The 15,625-nt window shown below is 30.5% G+C and overlaps 4 protein-coding genes across 4 annotated transcripts; 1 reads left to right on the top strand and 3 right to left on the bottom strand.

Annotated features, from left to right (window-relative positions):
- Positions 1 to 3,508: 3,508 nt before the first annotated feature.
- On the bottom strand, positions 3,509 to 4,926 carry HELRODRAFT_73871 (hypothetical protein; the record flags this gene model as incomplete). Its single annotated transcript, XM_009014408.1, has 4 exons — positions 3,509 to 3,585; positions 3,827 to 4,052; positions 4,298 to 4,422; positions 4,806 to 4,926. Coding segments are annotated over 4 exons (549 nt in total), but the record flags the coding sequence as incomplete, so codon positions are not given.
- Positions 4,927 to 11,263: 6,337 nt separating this feature from the next.
- On the bottom strand, positions 11,264 to 11,840 carry HELRODRAFT_168564 (hypothetical protein; the record flags this gene model as incomplete). Its single annotated transcript, XM_009014407.1, has 2 exons — positions 11,264 to 11,407; positions 11,646 to 11,840. The coding sequence occupies 2 exons, from the start codon at positions 11,838 to 11,840 to the stop codon at positions 11,264 to 11,266; spliced, it is 339 nt and encodes a 112-aa protein (XP_009012655.1).
- A 502-nt stretch (positions 11,841 to 12,342) lies between these two features.
- Positions 12,343 to 14,503, top strand: HELRODRAFT_73540 (hypothetical protein; the record flags this gene model as incomplete). The annotated part of the gene is made up of 6 exons (XM_009014406.1): positions 12,343 to 12,475; positions 13,351 to 13,443; positions 13,546 to 13,685; positions 13,815 to 13,898; positions 13,985 to 14,103; positions 14,347 to 14,503. 6 exons carry the CDS (start codon positions 12,343 to 12,345, stop codon positions 14,501 to 14,503), a joined length of 726 nt encoding a protein of 241 aa, XP_009012654.1.
- A 149-nt stretch (positions 14,504 to 14,652) lies between these two features.
- Positions 14,653 to 15,580, bottom strand: HELRODRAFT_168562 (hypothetical protein; the record flags this gene model as incomplete). Its single annotated transcript, XM_009014405.1, has 5 exons — positions 14,653 to 14,738; positions 14,889 to 14,975; positions 15,041 to 15,094; positions 15,271 to 15,390; positions 15,478 to 15,580. 5 exons carry the CDS (start codon positions 15,578 to 15,580, stop codon positions 14,653 to 14,655), a joined length of 450 nt encoding a protein of 149 aa, XP_009012653.1.
- Positions 15,581 to 15,625: the final 45 nt, after the last annotated feature.

Genomic DNA, 15,625 nt, shown 5'->3' with positions numbered 1-15,625 from the left:
TTTTTGTATTATAGTGAACTAAATATACAGAGAAACAAAAAAATCTTTTTATTTCTATTTTTAGAAACTTCATTCCATGTTTAAATTTAAAACAATTTTTTATACTTACAATCATCTACAGTGTTTTAACGATATGTTTGTCAATATAGGCATCTCGTTTTTCATTTTTCATTTCATTGTTTATATAGAACCATTCAGTTTATACAAAATTGTTCGGCTTTTATAGAATTGTTCAGTTTTTATAGAATTCTATAAATCTCTTACTCCAGCAACCTTGGTGATTAAAAACAAATAAACAATGCATAATTTTAGAATTTTGTCACATTTAGTCACGATGATGATAAACAATTAAGCTAAATCAGAAAATGAGCATTGACTATTGTATTGTGCTTGCAAATACTTTAATATGAAAACAAATTGAATAATTTTGTCTGTGACACACAATTAGATGGAAATATTTAAGATAGCAGTATAAAAATTTTAATTTACAAATTTAATTCAAATAAACAATTTTATTAAACATGCTGAATGAATTAATCAACAGCATTTATGACATACAGTAACTTGATAGGGAGCACTGGATTCCTCTTTAGATGGTGACTTGTACAGAAGGGCATGCCTCACTGTCCCCACCCAGTGCAGAATGATTCTGTATGTGCATGAATGACCCCACGATTCACCAAGGGCAGGCACCAAAAATGAGTTGTGCTTCTTGTCAAATTTTGTGGTCATATGATTTGTTAAGACAACCTTTTTTAAAAATTTGTTAAAAGAAATTTAAAAATTTACGCTAAATTTCTTTTTTCATAGATTCAACTTTTTTGAATATATAATATATATTACTTTTTATAGTAAAAGTTAAAAGGTAATAAATTAACAATAAATTAATTAAAGCTGACTCACTGCTAGTTTGTATTGAGTACAAAACTTGCTCATGGACTGAGATATAGCCGACAACAATCTTGACCTCAACGAAAAATCCTCAAAATCATGACGAAACACATAGGCAATACTATCTACAATTATCAACTTCACCTAATGAAAATTTTTGTTAACTATAAAATTAAAATAATGCTAAAAACTTGAAAAATTAACAAACTTTTCCATTTTTTCTTAAAAATTCATCTAAAGTATGCATAAGTGCAATTAGTTGAATGTAATCGAAACATCTGAAGTAGTGTATTCGAGAAAGTATGGACCTAACATGAAAATTTTCAACCATCTCCTTACCTATTCAAATGTAAAAAATAAAATTAAGCATTGTTCAAAACTATTAATATTTGGAAAAAATAGACAACTTTTTTCAACGAGATCACCCTCAACCACAATTGATTGACAGTGCAAGACAGTGGCCCTTGCAATATCTAAAATCCTCTCCACAACAAAACTACCCTCTGTATCAATGTAGATACATTCACCTTCAACTCCATGCAAGCACTCTGGTATTTGGACATCGACAGCTAATTGGAAACTGGTCAAAATTGTTATGGATTTTAATGAAAATAATATAATTCAATTTAAAAATTCTTACATAAATAGCATTTTATACAACTAGGAATATAAAAAAAGTAATTTAAATAATCATATTATCAAATTAAAAGTAGATTGAATGCTTTTAAATTTAAGCTTGAAATAGATTAAATTAGATTGAATGCTCTTAAATAAAAGCTTGAAACAAACCATAACTGAGTTTTACCCACACTAGGAGGACCACAGATTTCAGTTACCTTCCCTAACTGAACACCTCCACCAAGCAATTTATCAAGCTTCTCTGAAAATGTGACAATACACTGCTTGTCTAATTGCAGAAGTTGTAATGCTGTTTTGGAGTTGCTGTCAATTTCATCATGTGGTATTACAGCTTTAGTTTTGCATTCTTTTTTCAGTGATTCGTTTTTTATTAATTGTAAAAAGTCGAGAGCTTCTTCATTGGTGATATTTATTTCTATAACCGATAAATAATAAATTTTATCAGATATTCATTTTTTTATTTACTTTAATTTTAATGTTGTTCTTGTTAGTTATACAGATGATGTAACACAAAAAATTTACCCATAAAAAATATATATATAAAATATTTTAACATGAATAGACAATAAAAATAAATTTCTTAAAAACAAAAATAAAATAAAATATAACTGTTATGTTATAGTTATTTATATTATAATATATAACTTAATAACAATAACTAGGTCTGGCTATCATGGCCATTATTATTATGATGACGGCTGCCTACCTTACCTTTGCTCAGCTCAGAAACTTTGTAGTCAATGACATCAGCGACCAGCTTAAATCCAGCATTTGTTAGTTTCGTATGAAGAGAGCCATGTATGGGAAACGTTCCAAGATCTCTCTCCATATCACTATCATCAAATCTTGTGTACAAAAAAAGCGAAACTGACACGATGAATTTCGGCGCGCTCGGACTTTTAAAAGTTTATTTTTTGCTAACGAAAATAAACTTCGATTAGTATATTACTTTATATAGCGACCACCTATGTTGAAAGTACTCACCTTACAATACTATTCATGAGAAATCCAAAAGTAGCGGTTTTCATTGGGTACAAACAGAATAATTTTCTTTAAGCTTACTTAATGCCAACATCAATCGTAATTTATTGAAATTTAGAAGCAAATTTAAGGAGCAGCAAATTTCGACATCATAAACACGGCAAATTACAAAGCACCAGCCATCAAGATCTTTTTAAGGTGAGCCGTTTTAAGGTAAGCATTTATTTATCAAACATATTTTATAAATGATTGTAGGCAATTGATTAAAATAATGACAGACCGACAAGTTCAAACATTGAATCATTAAGTCATCTTGTTTTTTAGAGTATAAAATATACTGGTTATATCGGTTAAATGTTTATTGTCGCTAAAAACTAAAATTTTATGGAATTAAAAATGTTTTATAGAAATTAACTTTATCAAAGTTTATGTCGACGAAAGCATGTAAAATCATTAACTCAATTAAGTCATACGTAGACGTGAACTGACGGACGACCAATCTGTATTCTACATGGTCATCTCATCAACAATTTCGTTAACATCCACTTTCACCTGCTTTTCATCAGGTGCTGATGATGTTGGGTAGATTTGTGTTGATGCCTCTGGTTCAGCAGCTGATTTCATCCGTTCAGCGCTTTCTTGTGGAGCATGACCCACTACAGAATGAAAGAGCAAACAAATGTTACAATGCACAAATTTACCACGCCAATGAATGAGTGGATGAATGAAAAATATTAATTGATGAATAACAAAATAAACGGAAAAAAATATTTATTCAAATTTGAAGCGTAGAATGTATAAGTGTACATGTATACAGAAATCAACCCATAAAAATAGATGAGGAAATGTATGCATAAAAATGTTATTTAATTTATGAACTGTAAATACATTAATTCTTTATTTTTATAATAAGTTTTTAGCAAATAAAAAAACTGGTGAAGTTAAGTGTCGTCGACATCATCATCCTCATCATCGTCAGTAAGGCCATTAGCACAATCTAACTTCGTTGGATCTCTCCAGGACAATTGACAGGCGTCAGTGAGGTGCATCTGGCATGACAATTGAACTTGCAATCTGTTCATTAAATATTGCTAATGTTGTCACCTAGTGATCTTTGCTGACTTGTATCAATTCTAATTCAACGCAAAAACATAACTACACACACACAATCACCTCCATGGCAAATAAACATCACTATATAAACAAAAATTTAAGTACACATCAACATAAGCCGTCAGATTTTTACAAACCAACATAAACCCAATTTCAAGCATTTATTATTAGAAACCAGCTTTGAAACACCAGCATAACCAACTTTTGCACTGCATCCCCTGCCTAATGAATCCCTTCAGCAGTTTCTTACAATGTTGGCAGACAGTGGGTCTGGTGTAGGTATGTGCAACGAACGTGTGAGGCACCTTGATCCTGCTTGCATATTCTTTTTCCATCCATAGAGGACGACCATTCCATGACTTTGATCGATTTTTCTGACTTCGGGAACTACTTTTCGTTGAAGTGCTGATTGTTTTTGCCAATGTAGTCTATGGAAAGATGTATTAGTAAGAGAGAGAAAGAAAAAAATTGAACGTGTGCATCAATTTACAAATGTTGAAACAGTTTCACTGTGATATGTTTAATGAATAATGAACAAAATTAATTTATGGTAAATTGATAAGCTAATAAATAATTCATGACCTATTCCAAGAACAGTGGACTGAATGAAATGAACAAATAACATACATTTGATATATTAATAACAAAAGAATCAATATATTCAATGAATGACTTGATTTTCATCTGTTTCCATTGCCTCTTGATCAGAGCTTCCAGATGAATGCTGTAGAAATTTTAAATTGTTGCAATTGTTTGGAATTTTGTCGGAACATCTCTTGTGAAAATTCATGTGACAGCCTATGGGAAACAATTATATTTTCAATTTATTTGTTGTTGTAACAGTTGTCTTTATTGGTGCTAACTGGCATTTTAGAAATATTATGAATATTTTTGGTTCTACTTTTCATGCTGATTTCAATGTTGCTATTTACACAAAGATGGTGTTGGCATTGTGAAATATTATGAGAAGATTATATAGAAGTATGGAGCATTTAAAAAAAATACAATGAAAGACATACTAATCATATCATTTTATAACTGAAAAAATAAAACCTCAAATAAAAATATAAAAAATCTCAAAAATCATGAAAATACAAAAATGACTATTTCTTTGCAAGAATAAAATTATGGACTTTCAAATTTTTAAGAAAGAGAGAAAAAATAGTATGAAATGATCTGACCATCACATTTGAGTCCCTGTTTGATCAGTCCAAAAAGCATTTCACCACAAAGATCACAAAAATGTGGAGATTTGTACGTGTGAGAATGAAGATTGTGTGGTTTAATATTCAGGTCCTCAATGATAACATCAGCTGTTTGAATGTTTGTTGTTTGTTAACTTGTTTGTTTGATGTTTGTTAGTTAGTCAGTTGGTTTGCTTATTTGTAAGTTGATTTGTCTGTTTGTTGAAAGTTTAATTATATGGGGAATAACTATTGAATTTCAAAAAGGATTCTGGGGTGAGCGATATAGGGAGTATTATCTCGTAGCTTCAAATTCTGCTTAAAAATCGTTTTTCGGAATTACAATTTCAAATTTTTTGAGAATTGTTTACAAAAAGTTAATTTTTAATAGTGTAAATTAATAAAAAAGTAAATTCTTGTAGTTGCGGTAATTCATATTGCTTACTCTACCGGGTGGGCCAGTCGGTGAAACTGGCGCCACAAAAGAAGAGAACGAGGGTGTTGTCATCCATAGTAACACAGACACCAACACTTGAAGGAACGATGTATTATGTTATTGAACCGCAAAATTCTGGCGTCAGTCATGATTTTGGAAAAATATCGGTATTTAAAATACAAAAATTTTTTCAAATGAACATTGGAGAACTGCAATTCATAAAAATACAACCAAACAGAATTATCTTCAAGATAAAAGAAAAAACCCAAATAGAAAAAGCTTTAAAAATCGACTATATGATAGATACAAAAGTCAAATGCTATCCTCATAAATCACTCAATACAAGTAAAGGAGTTATCAAAACAACACTATTTAAATATTGCACAGAGGAAGAAATAAAAGAAGAATTGGAAAAACAAGGAGTTTGTGATATATATAACATTAAAATTTCAAAAAATAATCAGAAGTTAAGCACCAACACTTACATATTAACTTTTCAAAACCCACAGCCTCCAACAGAAATAAAAGTGTGTTACCAAACTTTAAAAATAGATAGATACATTCCACCTCCTATGCGATGCACACGATGCCAGAAATATGGACATCATCACAAAGTATGCAAAAGCAAGGAAATCATATGTGCAAAGTGTGGAAACCCGGGCACAAGCACACGTGGGAATCTCCTTGTCAAAACACACCAAAGTGCTATCACTGCAATGAAATCCATGAAACATTTCAAAAGAATGCCAAAAATTTAAAATAGAAAAAGAAATAATAAAGAAAAAAATTGACAATAACATATCCTGCAGTCAAGCCAAAAATCAAATCTGCCAAGAAAATAAACCGTTATATTCTCAAATAGCAAAAAAGAACATTTCAATGTCAGACAAAGCTGTTCAATGTGAACTAATAAAAACACCAATAAATCCTTGCATAGAGTCATTTAAAAAAAAACAAATATAGATGCTCAAAATCAAACACAAACCAAAAAATCAGAATCAAGTCAAAAAATAAAACAAACAAATAACAAACCCTCAAATCCAAAAGAAAATATGAATGAAAGTAATGACCCATATATGTTTCTTTCTGATGAAGACATGCATGATGACTGCTTCAATGATGATAGTGATGATGAAAGATGTACTAATTACAAATCAACAACAATTAAAAAGCCCAGCAGAAGTAAACACGGATCGTGATACAAAAAACACAACAAACAAAATAGAAAATAAAACAAAATTCAACCAGAGCAGCATAAATAAAAATAGTATATATCCATATGAAGACTTCCCAAACAGAAATGACAATAATAATATAATAATACTACAATGGAACATAAGAGGAATGAGAAACAATTTACCTGAATTACAAATATTAATAGCAAAATACAAACCTCACATCATCTGTCTCCAAGAAACAAAAACAACTGATGACAAACAAATAATCTTAAAAAATTATTCATCATACTATAAAGCAGCCACTCCAACTAAGACAAATCCATCAGCTGGAACAGCAATATATATACATCATAAGATCACACAATCTTCTCATCAACTAAAAACTGATCATCACTTCATAGCTTCAAGAGTCACATGCAACAAATCATTTACCATATGCAATGGATATATCAAACCTAACAATATAATGAAATCGGAAGAATTAAAACAGTTAATTCAACAAATCCCTAAACCGTTTCTCCTTGTCGGCTATTTTAATGCTCACAACCAGTTATGGGGATCCCAAAACTCAAATACCCAAGGCAAAGAATTAGAAAAAAACCATTATAGAAAATAACATTTGCCTCATCAAACCAACAGCTCCAACAATGTTCCATGAGCACACAAATACATCATCCATAATTGACCTAGTTATGACATCCCCAACAATGTTTGAAGATATTGAATGGGAAGCTGAAGAGGATCTTCACGGCAGTGATCATTTCCCAATAATTTTATCAATGAAAATTAAAGCAACAAATTATGAATGTAACAGATTGAACTACAATAAAATAGATTGGAATAAATTTCAAGTAATGACAAATGAAATGATGAAGGATATTGAAGAAATTGATGAAAACTCAATGGACAAATGGATAGACATAATAACAACAATCATAAAACAGATAATGCCGACTACGCAAAATAAGAAAGATAAAATACTAAATCCATGGTTCAATAAAAATTGCAAAAGTGCAATTAAAGGAAAACAAAGAGCATTCAAAATATTCAGAGACAATCCAACACAAATGAATCTGATAAATTACAAAAAATTGAAAGCTGTAGCTCGGAGAGTTGTGAGAATTGAAAAGAAAACTTGTTGGGACTCATACGTCAATAGCATTAAAGGAGATACTCCCGTTAAAAAAGTGTGGCAAATGATTAGAAAAATGAAAAATAAAAATTCTGACAATAAAACAAATCACATCATCATCAATAAAAAAATATATGAAACAGATGAAGAAATAGCAAATGTGTTGGCTCATAAATTTCAGCAATACACCAAAAATCAAAACAATATATTTGAAGCCATCAAAACCAAAGAAGAAAATAAACAGATAGATTTCAAAACTGAACATCAAGAATTTTATAATACCCCAATAACCATCAGAGAAATGTTACATGAAATTGACAATAGCAGAGATTCATCGCCTGGTCCAGATCAAATATCATATAAAATGCTTAAAAACCTTTCTCAAAAGTCACAAACAATACTACTCAAAATTTACAACTATATATGGTCGAATGGAAGACTACCAAAATTATGGCTCCAGGCAATAGTAATCCCTATAAGTAAGCCAAACAAATCAAAATCACAACCAGACAGCTACAGACCAATATCTCTGACCTGTTGCACATGCAAAATAATGGAGAAGATAATCAACAATAGATTAACTTGGTACCTTAAAAAAAATAAAATCATATCTGACGTACAATGTGGAGGCATCAAAGGAAGATCAACATTGGACCACTTGGTGTCACTAGAAACTTCCATAAGACAAGCTTTGAATCAGGGAAAGCAAGTAGTAACAATATTTCTTGACATAGAAAAAGCATATGACACTGCTTGGAATTATGGAATTCTAAAGAATCTATATGAAGCAGGAGTAAGAGGACGTCTGCCAGAATTCATTCAAGCCTTTTTAACAAACCGTAGTTTCGTTGTAAAGGTCAACAACTCCCTATCAGAAATAATGTCTCCAGAATTAGGCATTCCGCAAGGAAGTATTTTGTCTCCAAACTTGTTCTGTCTAAGCATCAATAATATAACAAAAATAATCCCTAGAAACACAATGATAGCTCTCTATATGGACGACATAACCATTTCTTTCCAAGACAAAGACACCAATAAAATGCAGACAGAAATAAATAAAACCTTGAAGGATATAGAGAAATGGTCGAAAGAAAATGGAATACAATTCTCAAAATCTAAATCAAAAGCAATATTATTTTCAAGAAAACGCAATAAAACGTATCCCAAACTGATTTTTCAAAACAATCTCATAGAATTCACTCCTCAATATAAATACTTAGGAATAATATTTGATTCAAAGTTAAATTTCATACCCCATATACAACAGATAAAGAAGAAATGCCTGAAGGCTCTCAATTTAATTAAAGCATTATCTCAATACACATGGGGCGCACATCAAAAGCATTTGACAACAATCTACAGATCAACAGTAAGACCAATATTAGATTATGGCGGCCCAGTATATGGTGGCACCAGGAAATCCTATATGAAAATACTTGAGCCAATAGTAAACGAAGCTTTAAGAAGATGTTTGGGTGCATTCAAAACATCTCCATCAAGTAGCCTTCATATATTAGCAGGAGAGATGCCACTATGTCTTAGACACCAAAAACTATCAATAAATTACTACCTCAAAATAAGAACTCAAATAGATAATCCTGCTTATAAATACATAATGAGTAAAAATCGACCAACAAAAATTAAATCCATTCCCACAATTGCAATAAGATTAAAAGAATATATCAAAGAAATAGATAAAACAAAGATTTTAGAGGAGATAACCCACAAAACCCCTCCATGGCTAATGTCTTACCCCGAAATTGACACATCCATAACAAGTGCAAACAAAGACCAAGAGCTGGCAAAAACTATGTATAAAGAAAAACTAAGCAATAATGAAAATAATATTAAAATATATACAGATGGCTCGAAGAAAGAAAATTCAACAACAGCAGCAATCATCTTCCGGCAGCAATATCAATTTACCAACAGTCGTACTCAGCATCTTCCAAACTACACCTCAATATACACAGCGGAAATAACAGCGATAGACATGGCATTATCCTCCATATACAATTCAACAGGAAAAACTATCAGATATTCACAGATTCGTTGTCAACTCTCCTAGCATTGAAACAGTACTATCCCCGCCATCAATTAATTCTTCAGATCCAAAACAAAATACATGATATAATAAGCAATAATAATCATATTTCATTAATCTGGATTCCTAGCCACATTGGTATTGAAGGAAATGAAAGGGTAGATCAATTGGCAGCACAAGCGCACTTGGATCCCCCATCAAACACTCCAATTCCATATTACGACATAAGAGTGATGACAAACGACCTCATATGTTCCAAATGGCAAAAAGAATGGGATAAAATAGCTAACTTCCTCAAAATAGTTATGCCAAAACTAAATAGTTCACAAAACACCAAAATCAACGAACTTAGTAGAAACAATTTAAACATCATAAATAGATTAAAACTCGGTCATTCTAAAATAACTCATTCATGGATTCTCAACAAAACAAACCCTCCAATTTGCGAGAACTGTGATACAAAATTAACAATCCAACATATATTGATAGAATGTCAAAATTACAATGAAATCAGGAAAAAACATCAAATACCAAATGATATCCGATCAATTTTCAAAGATGGAAAATTACAAAACCTGTTATCATTCATTAAAGAAATAAACATGTTCAACAACATTTAATTGCCTCACGGGTCAATGAAGATCCATAAAAGAAAATAGAATCAACAAAGACCAAGGGCGTAAAGATAGCCTATCAGAGCTAAAACGCCGTAAAACTGCAGAAGAAGAAGAAGAAGAAGAAGAATTTCAAAAATTTTGTTTTCACCTAAAAATATTCTAACTGTGCCTCTGACTATTAATACTACTACCACCACTACTACTACTACTACAACAACTACTAAATAAAAATTTAAAAATCATAAACAATAACAAAAATAACAATCTATTTGATGATTTGAACAACAAAAGACTAAAGGTTAATTGCTTCTGAAAGGACATTGTATAATAGATTATAAGCATATAAATAAATATAATAATAACCCATCTAATTTCACACATTTATATTATGGCTATATACAAGTATAGAACAAATGAATTGCAATTGTATACCAGTACAAAAATTATAAAAGATTATTGGCCTAGTTTCTAAAAACTACAATCACTATATTGTTTCATGATATATCAAATCAGAAAATATTGCATTGCATATGCATATTTTGACGTTTGTGCATTATCAAAAAATTGAATTAAATATATATTATGTGTGTGTGTGTGTGCGCGCGAGCGCATGTACTTCACACATGAAATGTACTTCATACATGAAAACAAGTGCCTACATTCTCTAACAATAATTATTACGATTGGGCCAAAATGTTTTTCTGCCTACATTCTCTAACAACAATTATTATGATTGGGCCAAAATGTTTTCCTATGTAGCCACTTATCCACATGAGTCAGAAATGCAAATAGGAATGATAAACAAGTATCAAATTATTTGACTATTTGACGGTATTGATAGTATATTATATGTAATTTCATTGTGAGCCATAGCAAATATACTTAAAAGCTAATAATCATTCAATATCACTTATTGAGTTATTGAATGATTATAGCCTGTCATTAAATTATGAATAAATGCAACTTAATAAGCAGAAACAGTCTTAATTTAACATCAAAGCTCAAAATATGTAAAAAAAAACCAAAAGAGGAAAACTAATATAAAACTCTAACCTGACAACACAACTTCAATGAGGGCTTTTTCTACTAAATCTGAAACATTGTTAATCATTTTGAGGATATTGATATCAGAAAGATCATGTTTGAATAGCAAGATCTTGTCTGTTAAGTTGCAGAAGCCATGTTCTGGAAACTGATAATGAGCAATTGCAGTTGTTTAAATAATAAACTACAAAATGAAAGTGAAAAATAAATCATCAAATTTTTGGTAATTATTAAAAAAATTACTTCTAGATTTTTATAAATAAAAAGTAATTAATTAATTGAATTATCAATATTAAAAATGTAATTGTGAAGAAAGTTTTAATTTTAATAAAATGTTATAAAAAGCAATGGAATTCAACTTGAATAATAAAAATTTAAAAATTTACGTTCTCATCAATGAAAACACATGCAGCTCTTTTGAGATTTTCCATTGAAAGTTCTCCATTGCTGTCCAAATTAATTCTAATTGACTTTCTAACAAGGCCAGTCTGAAATGAAATGTTCCAACATTTATTCTTCGTCTGCTGCAGGGCTGTCACAGAAGCTGAATCTTTTTCAGATAAATTCAACATTTTATCCATAATTTTTAAAAAAAATTTAATCAATTTTGGATTAACATTCGAATCAAAAATTTAGAAAAATTTGAAAAAGTACCACCTGTTTGTCGACTGCACTAACTCTTTTAAATAGTCGTCTGAACAGTTAATCACGTGGTCAAACGTAAAAAGTAAACTTAGTCTTATACTGTCGAAAGCAGACTTTGCCTTCTCCGTATAAATTTTTCATGAGTGAAGTGCCATTTAAATCATTTAAACATGTTTAATTGCACAATTTTGCATTCACATTAGATACATACATATATGCATATATACAATTTTTATTGAATTTTATCGTTATAGTATTATTTATCAATTTTAATTTCTCAATTTTACATGCTCAGATGTATATTAAATATAATATATATGTATATTATTAATGATCTTACATAAAATCTTGACACATTCCTAATTGCATATGTGGGTTTTTTTTCACATTTGTTTTGTTTGTGGTACATTTTTGTTATGCCTTTATCACACCAATCCGATGTCTATTTTGCAAGAATCCGGAGTTGTTATGTTGTTGCAGAGAGCCGTTGAACTGGACAACTTGGGAAAATACAAGGAAGCATTGCCATGTTATGAAAATGGCTTAGAATTAATGTTGAAAGTTATGAAGGGTTAATAAAATTCAGTATGTCAAATAAATTAAAAAATTATTAAATTAATAAAATTATTAATTAAAATAAAAAATATATATTATTATTCTATATGCTACTTAATGATTCATACAGATATCATATGGAATAGTGCAATAAAGCTTTTTAAAACATTGTTCTTGACTCTTGTTTACCTGCTTTTATTGTTCATTAATATGTATTCACTTTTCTCTTTCAAGACTTAAAAATTAAACTTCAACAAACAAAGGCTTCTTAACTGCAAACCGGATTGATCGGGTTTATTATGAAATGCAAGACAACAACATGCTTAAGTTTATTATATAGTCTGCATCTGTTGTCATGGAATTACAGTTTGTGACATCTACTAAAGGTAGAAAGAAAGCAATTCACTTGAGAAATCAGACTGGCGCTGTGATGAAAGGGAATATCCATCTCAAATGATTAGGGCTGGAGTGAATGTTATTAAAAATTCAAGGACTCACCCATTGCATGCTCCATCAGTTTCCAAAGTCCTTTCAGCAATATTTTATAGCCACAGAGAAAGATAAATCAAAAGAAAATATTATAAGGTGTGCCAAAGCTCTAACTTCAACATGCATTGCCTCTCAGAATAAGAAGAACAAAGAAAAAATAAAACTGCTATTAATGTGACTCATCAAGAAACAGATGAAGTGCTTGAATTTTCAAATTACCTCCAACAAACTCATAATGGTGAGATATTTAGATGAAACATGAAATCAGAATAAATTTAGCAGATGAATAACAAAATATCTTTAAATAGTAAGTGTTAGACTAATTTAGGCCCTGGGAAATATTTTGGAGCATCTGTAATATGAACTGTAACCTTATTCTTCAATCATTCTTTTATGTTGCAGATACTAGTGATGAATCAATGAAAATATCTTTGCGGGAGAAATTTGAACAGTACATGGGCAGAGCTGAATTGCTCAAGAAACTACTTAAAAAAGGTTGCTAAAAATTTTCTTTAATTGACTAATTAAATTTATAAATTTAATTGAGTTATAAATCTGATATTGATGACAAAAATCTCAACCAATTAAATCAAACAGATAATAATTACCAATCTGAGGTCATTCAGATTCAATGTGATTCAACTGGGCACAGTTATGAACAGGTATTTGGGAGGTATTTGGATGAAAGGGTGACAGAGGTTGAAGTCATCGACCCTTACATTAGGAGCAACCATCAGGTTTTTAACATTCTACTACGATTGATTCGCTTGAAATTTGATTTGATTGAAATTTGTAATTTTCACACAAATGGATCACAATACACAGAGTTACTTTATAATAAATAACACCCTGTATGTTTTTCAAAGGTTGCCAACTTTGTTAGGCTGTGTGAATTGTTGGTGAAAAGCACTCAAATTAAAAGAATTTCACTTACAACTGGGAAAGAATTGGTATTTTATTGTAATGCAAGAAATATTGAGTCAACAGAAAATGAATGAATATACATTAGTGAATTTATATTAACATATTTACACAGGACCAAGGTGCGGCCCATGCTCAAATGATAAAATTGTCAGAATTGAAAGAAAGTTTGTTAAGGAGAAATATTAAACTGGATGTAGAGTATTCACAAACGTTACACGACCGTGAAATAAGGTGGCTTGCGCACGTTTCAATATCATTATTGATGTTGTGAGTTGTGACTGTGTTTATAGCATATATAAGTTAGAGATAATTTACTAAGATTATATCCAAGATTAACAGCAATTCTAACAAAGAACAACTGCATTTAAATAGCGCAATCGACTTAAATTAATTTTTCGCTGGTATCTTTTTCGTGATTAATTTGTCAAATTTGATTTTTAACTTGTAATTTATACAAATTTGTTTTTTCTGTAGACTGAATAATGGTTGGACAATTAAGATTGGACGGGGCTTGGATTACTTCAAAGCAGCAGAGAGCAAGTTCAGCATAGGAATGTATGATATGAATCTTAGAACATGCCATGAAACAACTGTTAACATATTCCACGTTAATAGCGTTGCCAAAACGTGATTCTTTTCTTTTGTCATAGTTGTACAAAATTGAATGTAAAAAAAGTCAATTTATTCGACTAAGTATTTTATTTTTCATACATTTTAAAAAATATCATGCAACTGTTTCATGTGTATTGAATTGTAAAAAGTTGTAACATAAAGTGGAAATCATTGGAATCCATCTTTTGGCTTGATTTTGCCACCACACATCGGACATTTGTCACTTTGAAAATGGCACATCACTCCATCATCATCTTTAGATCGACGAAATCAATTATAATAAATATAGCATGAATTATTGCAATTTTTACAAAATGTTTCGTTGACTTTTGTTTTATAAAATAATCAAATTTGATGTATAAAAAAGTTCGGAAATGATTTCACAAACAATAAGACGTACAAACCGTCGTAATTGACGAACTTTCTGTTGCACATCAGACAGCATCTGTATGGAATGTCACACGTTAGCAGCAGAGTTTGACAACACCTCTCTGGAGAATGAACATTTTTGAAATTTTCCATCAATAAATAATTTTAAGAACAAATTGCTGCTAACCAAAACTGTGGCCGTTTCTGCAGGTCCCTTCCTCGTGGTTCTCGTACGGTATTTCTGAATTATTAAAATACAAAATTTATAATACAGAAAACAAAACTTATAATTAGTCTAAATTATACGATATGCAACATATGAAATACACTCAATTATGCAAGCGCACAAAACTTATGTATAACAAACTAAAGTGTATGAGCGGTTTTTTTTTTAGAACGGATAATAATGAAGCACACCTGTTTTACAAGCGGGGCAGTACGTGACAGGCTGAGCAGGTTTGATCGTAGCCAAGAATCTAGGAAGGGCTGTGTTTGTTGATTTCAAGAACTGCCTAATCATAGCAAGCATCAGTTGATCTGGGATGTGATTCAAGAAATTAAATTGGAAGAAATTTCGAAATAAAATCTTTAGCAATGTTTAATATTTAAATAAAAATTTTGTACCTTTAGCTTTCATATTCAAACTATCAAAGTGATCGTTCTCAAACAAAGATAAAAATCTCCTGTTTAGGAGAAGCAAGTCCAACTTTTTAACATTACTGTTCATGATGACCTATAGATAAAGTTTCAGAATAAATAGGTTTGTTTGTTT

This window comes from Helobdella robusta, assembly GCF_000326865.2.
Source record: "Helobdella robusta unplaced genomic scaffold HELROscaffold_13, whole genome shotgun sequence".
Taxonomy (NCBI): domain Eukaryota; kingdom Metazoa; phylum Annelida; class Clitellata; order Rhynchobdellida; family Glossiphoniidae; genus Helobdella; species Helobdella robusta.
This window is presented reverse-complemented; position numbering and strand designations above follow the sequence as displayed.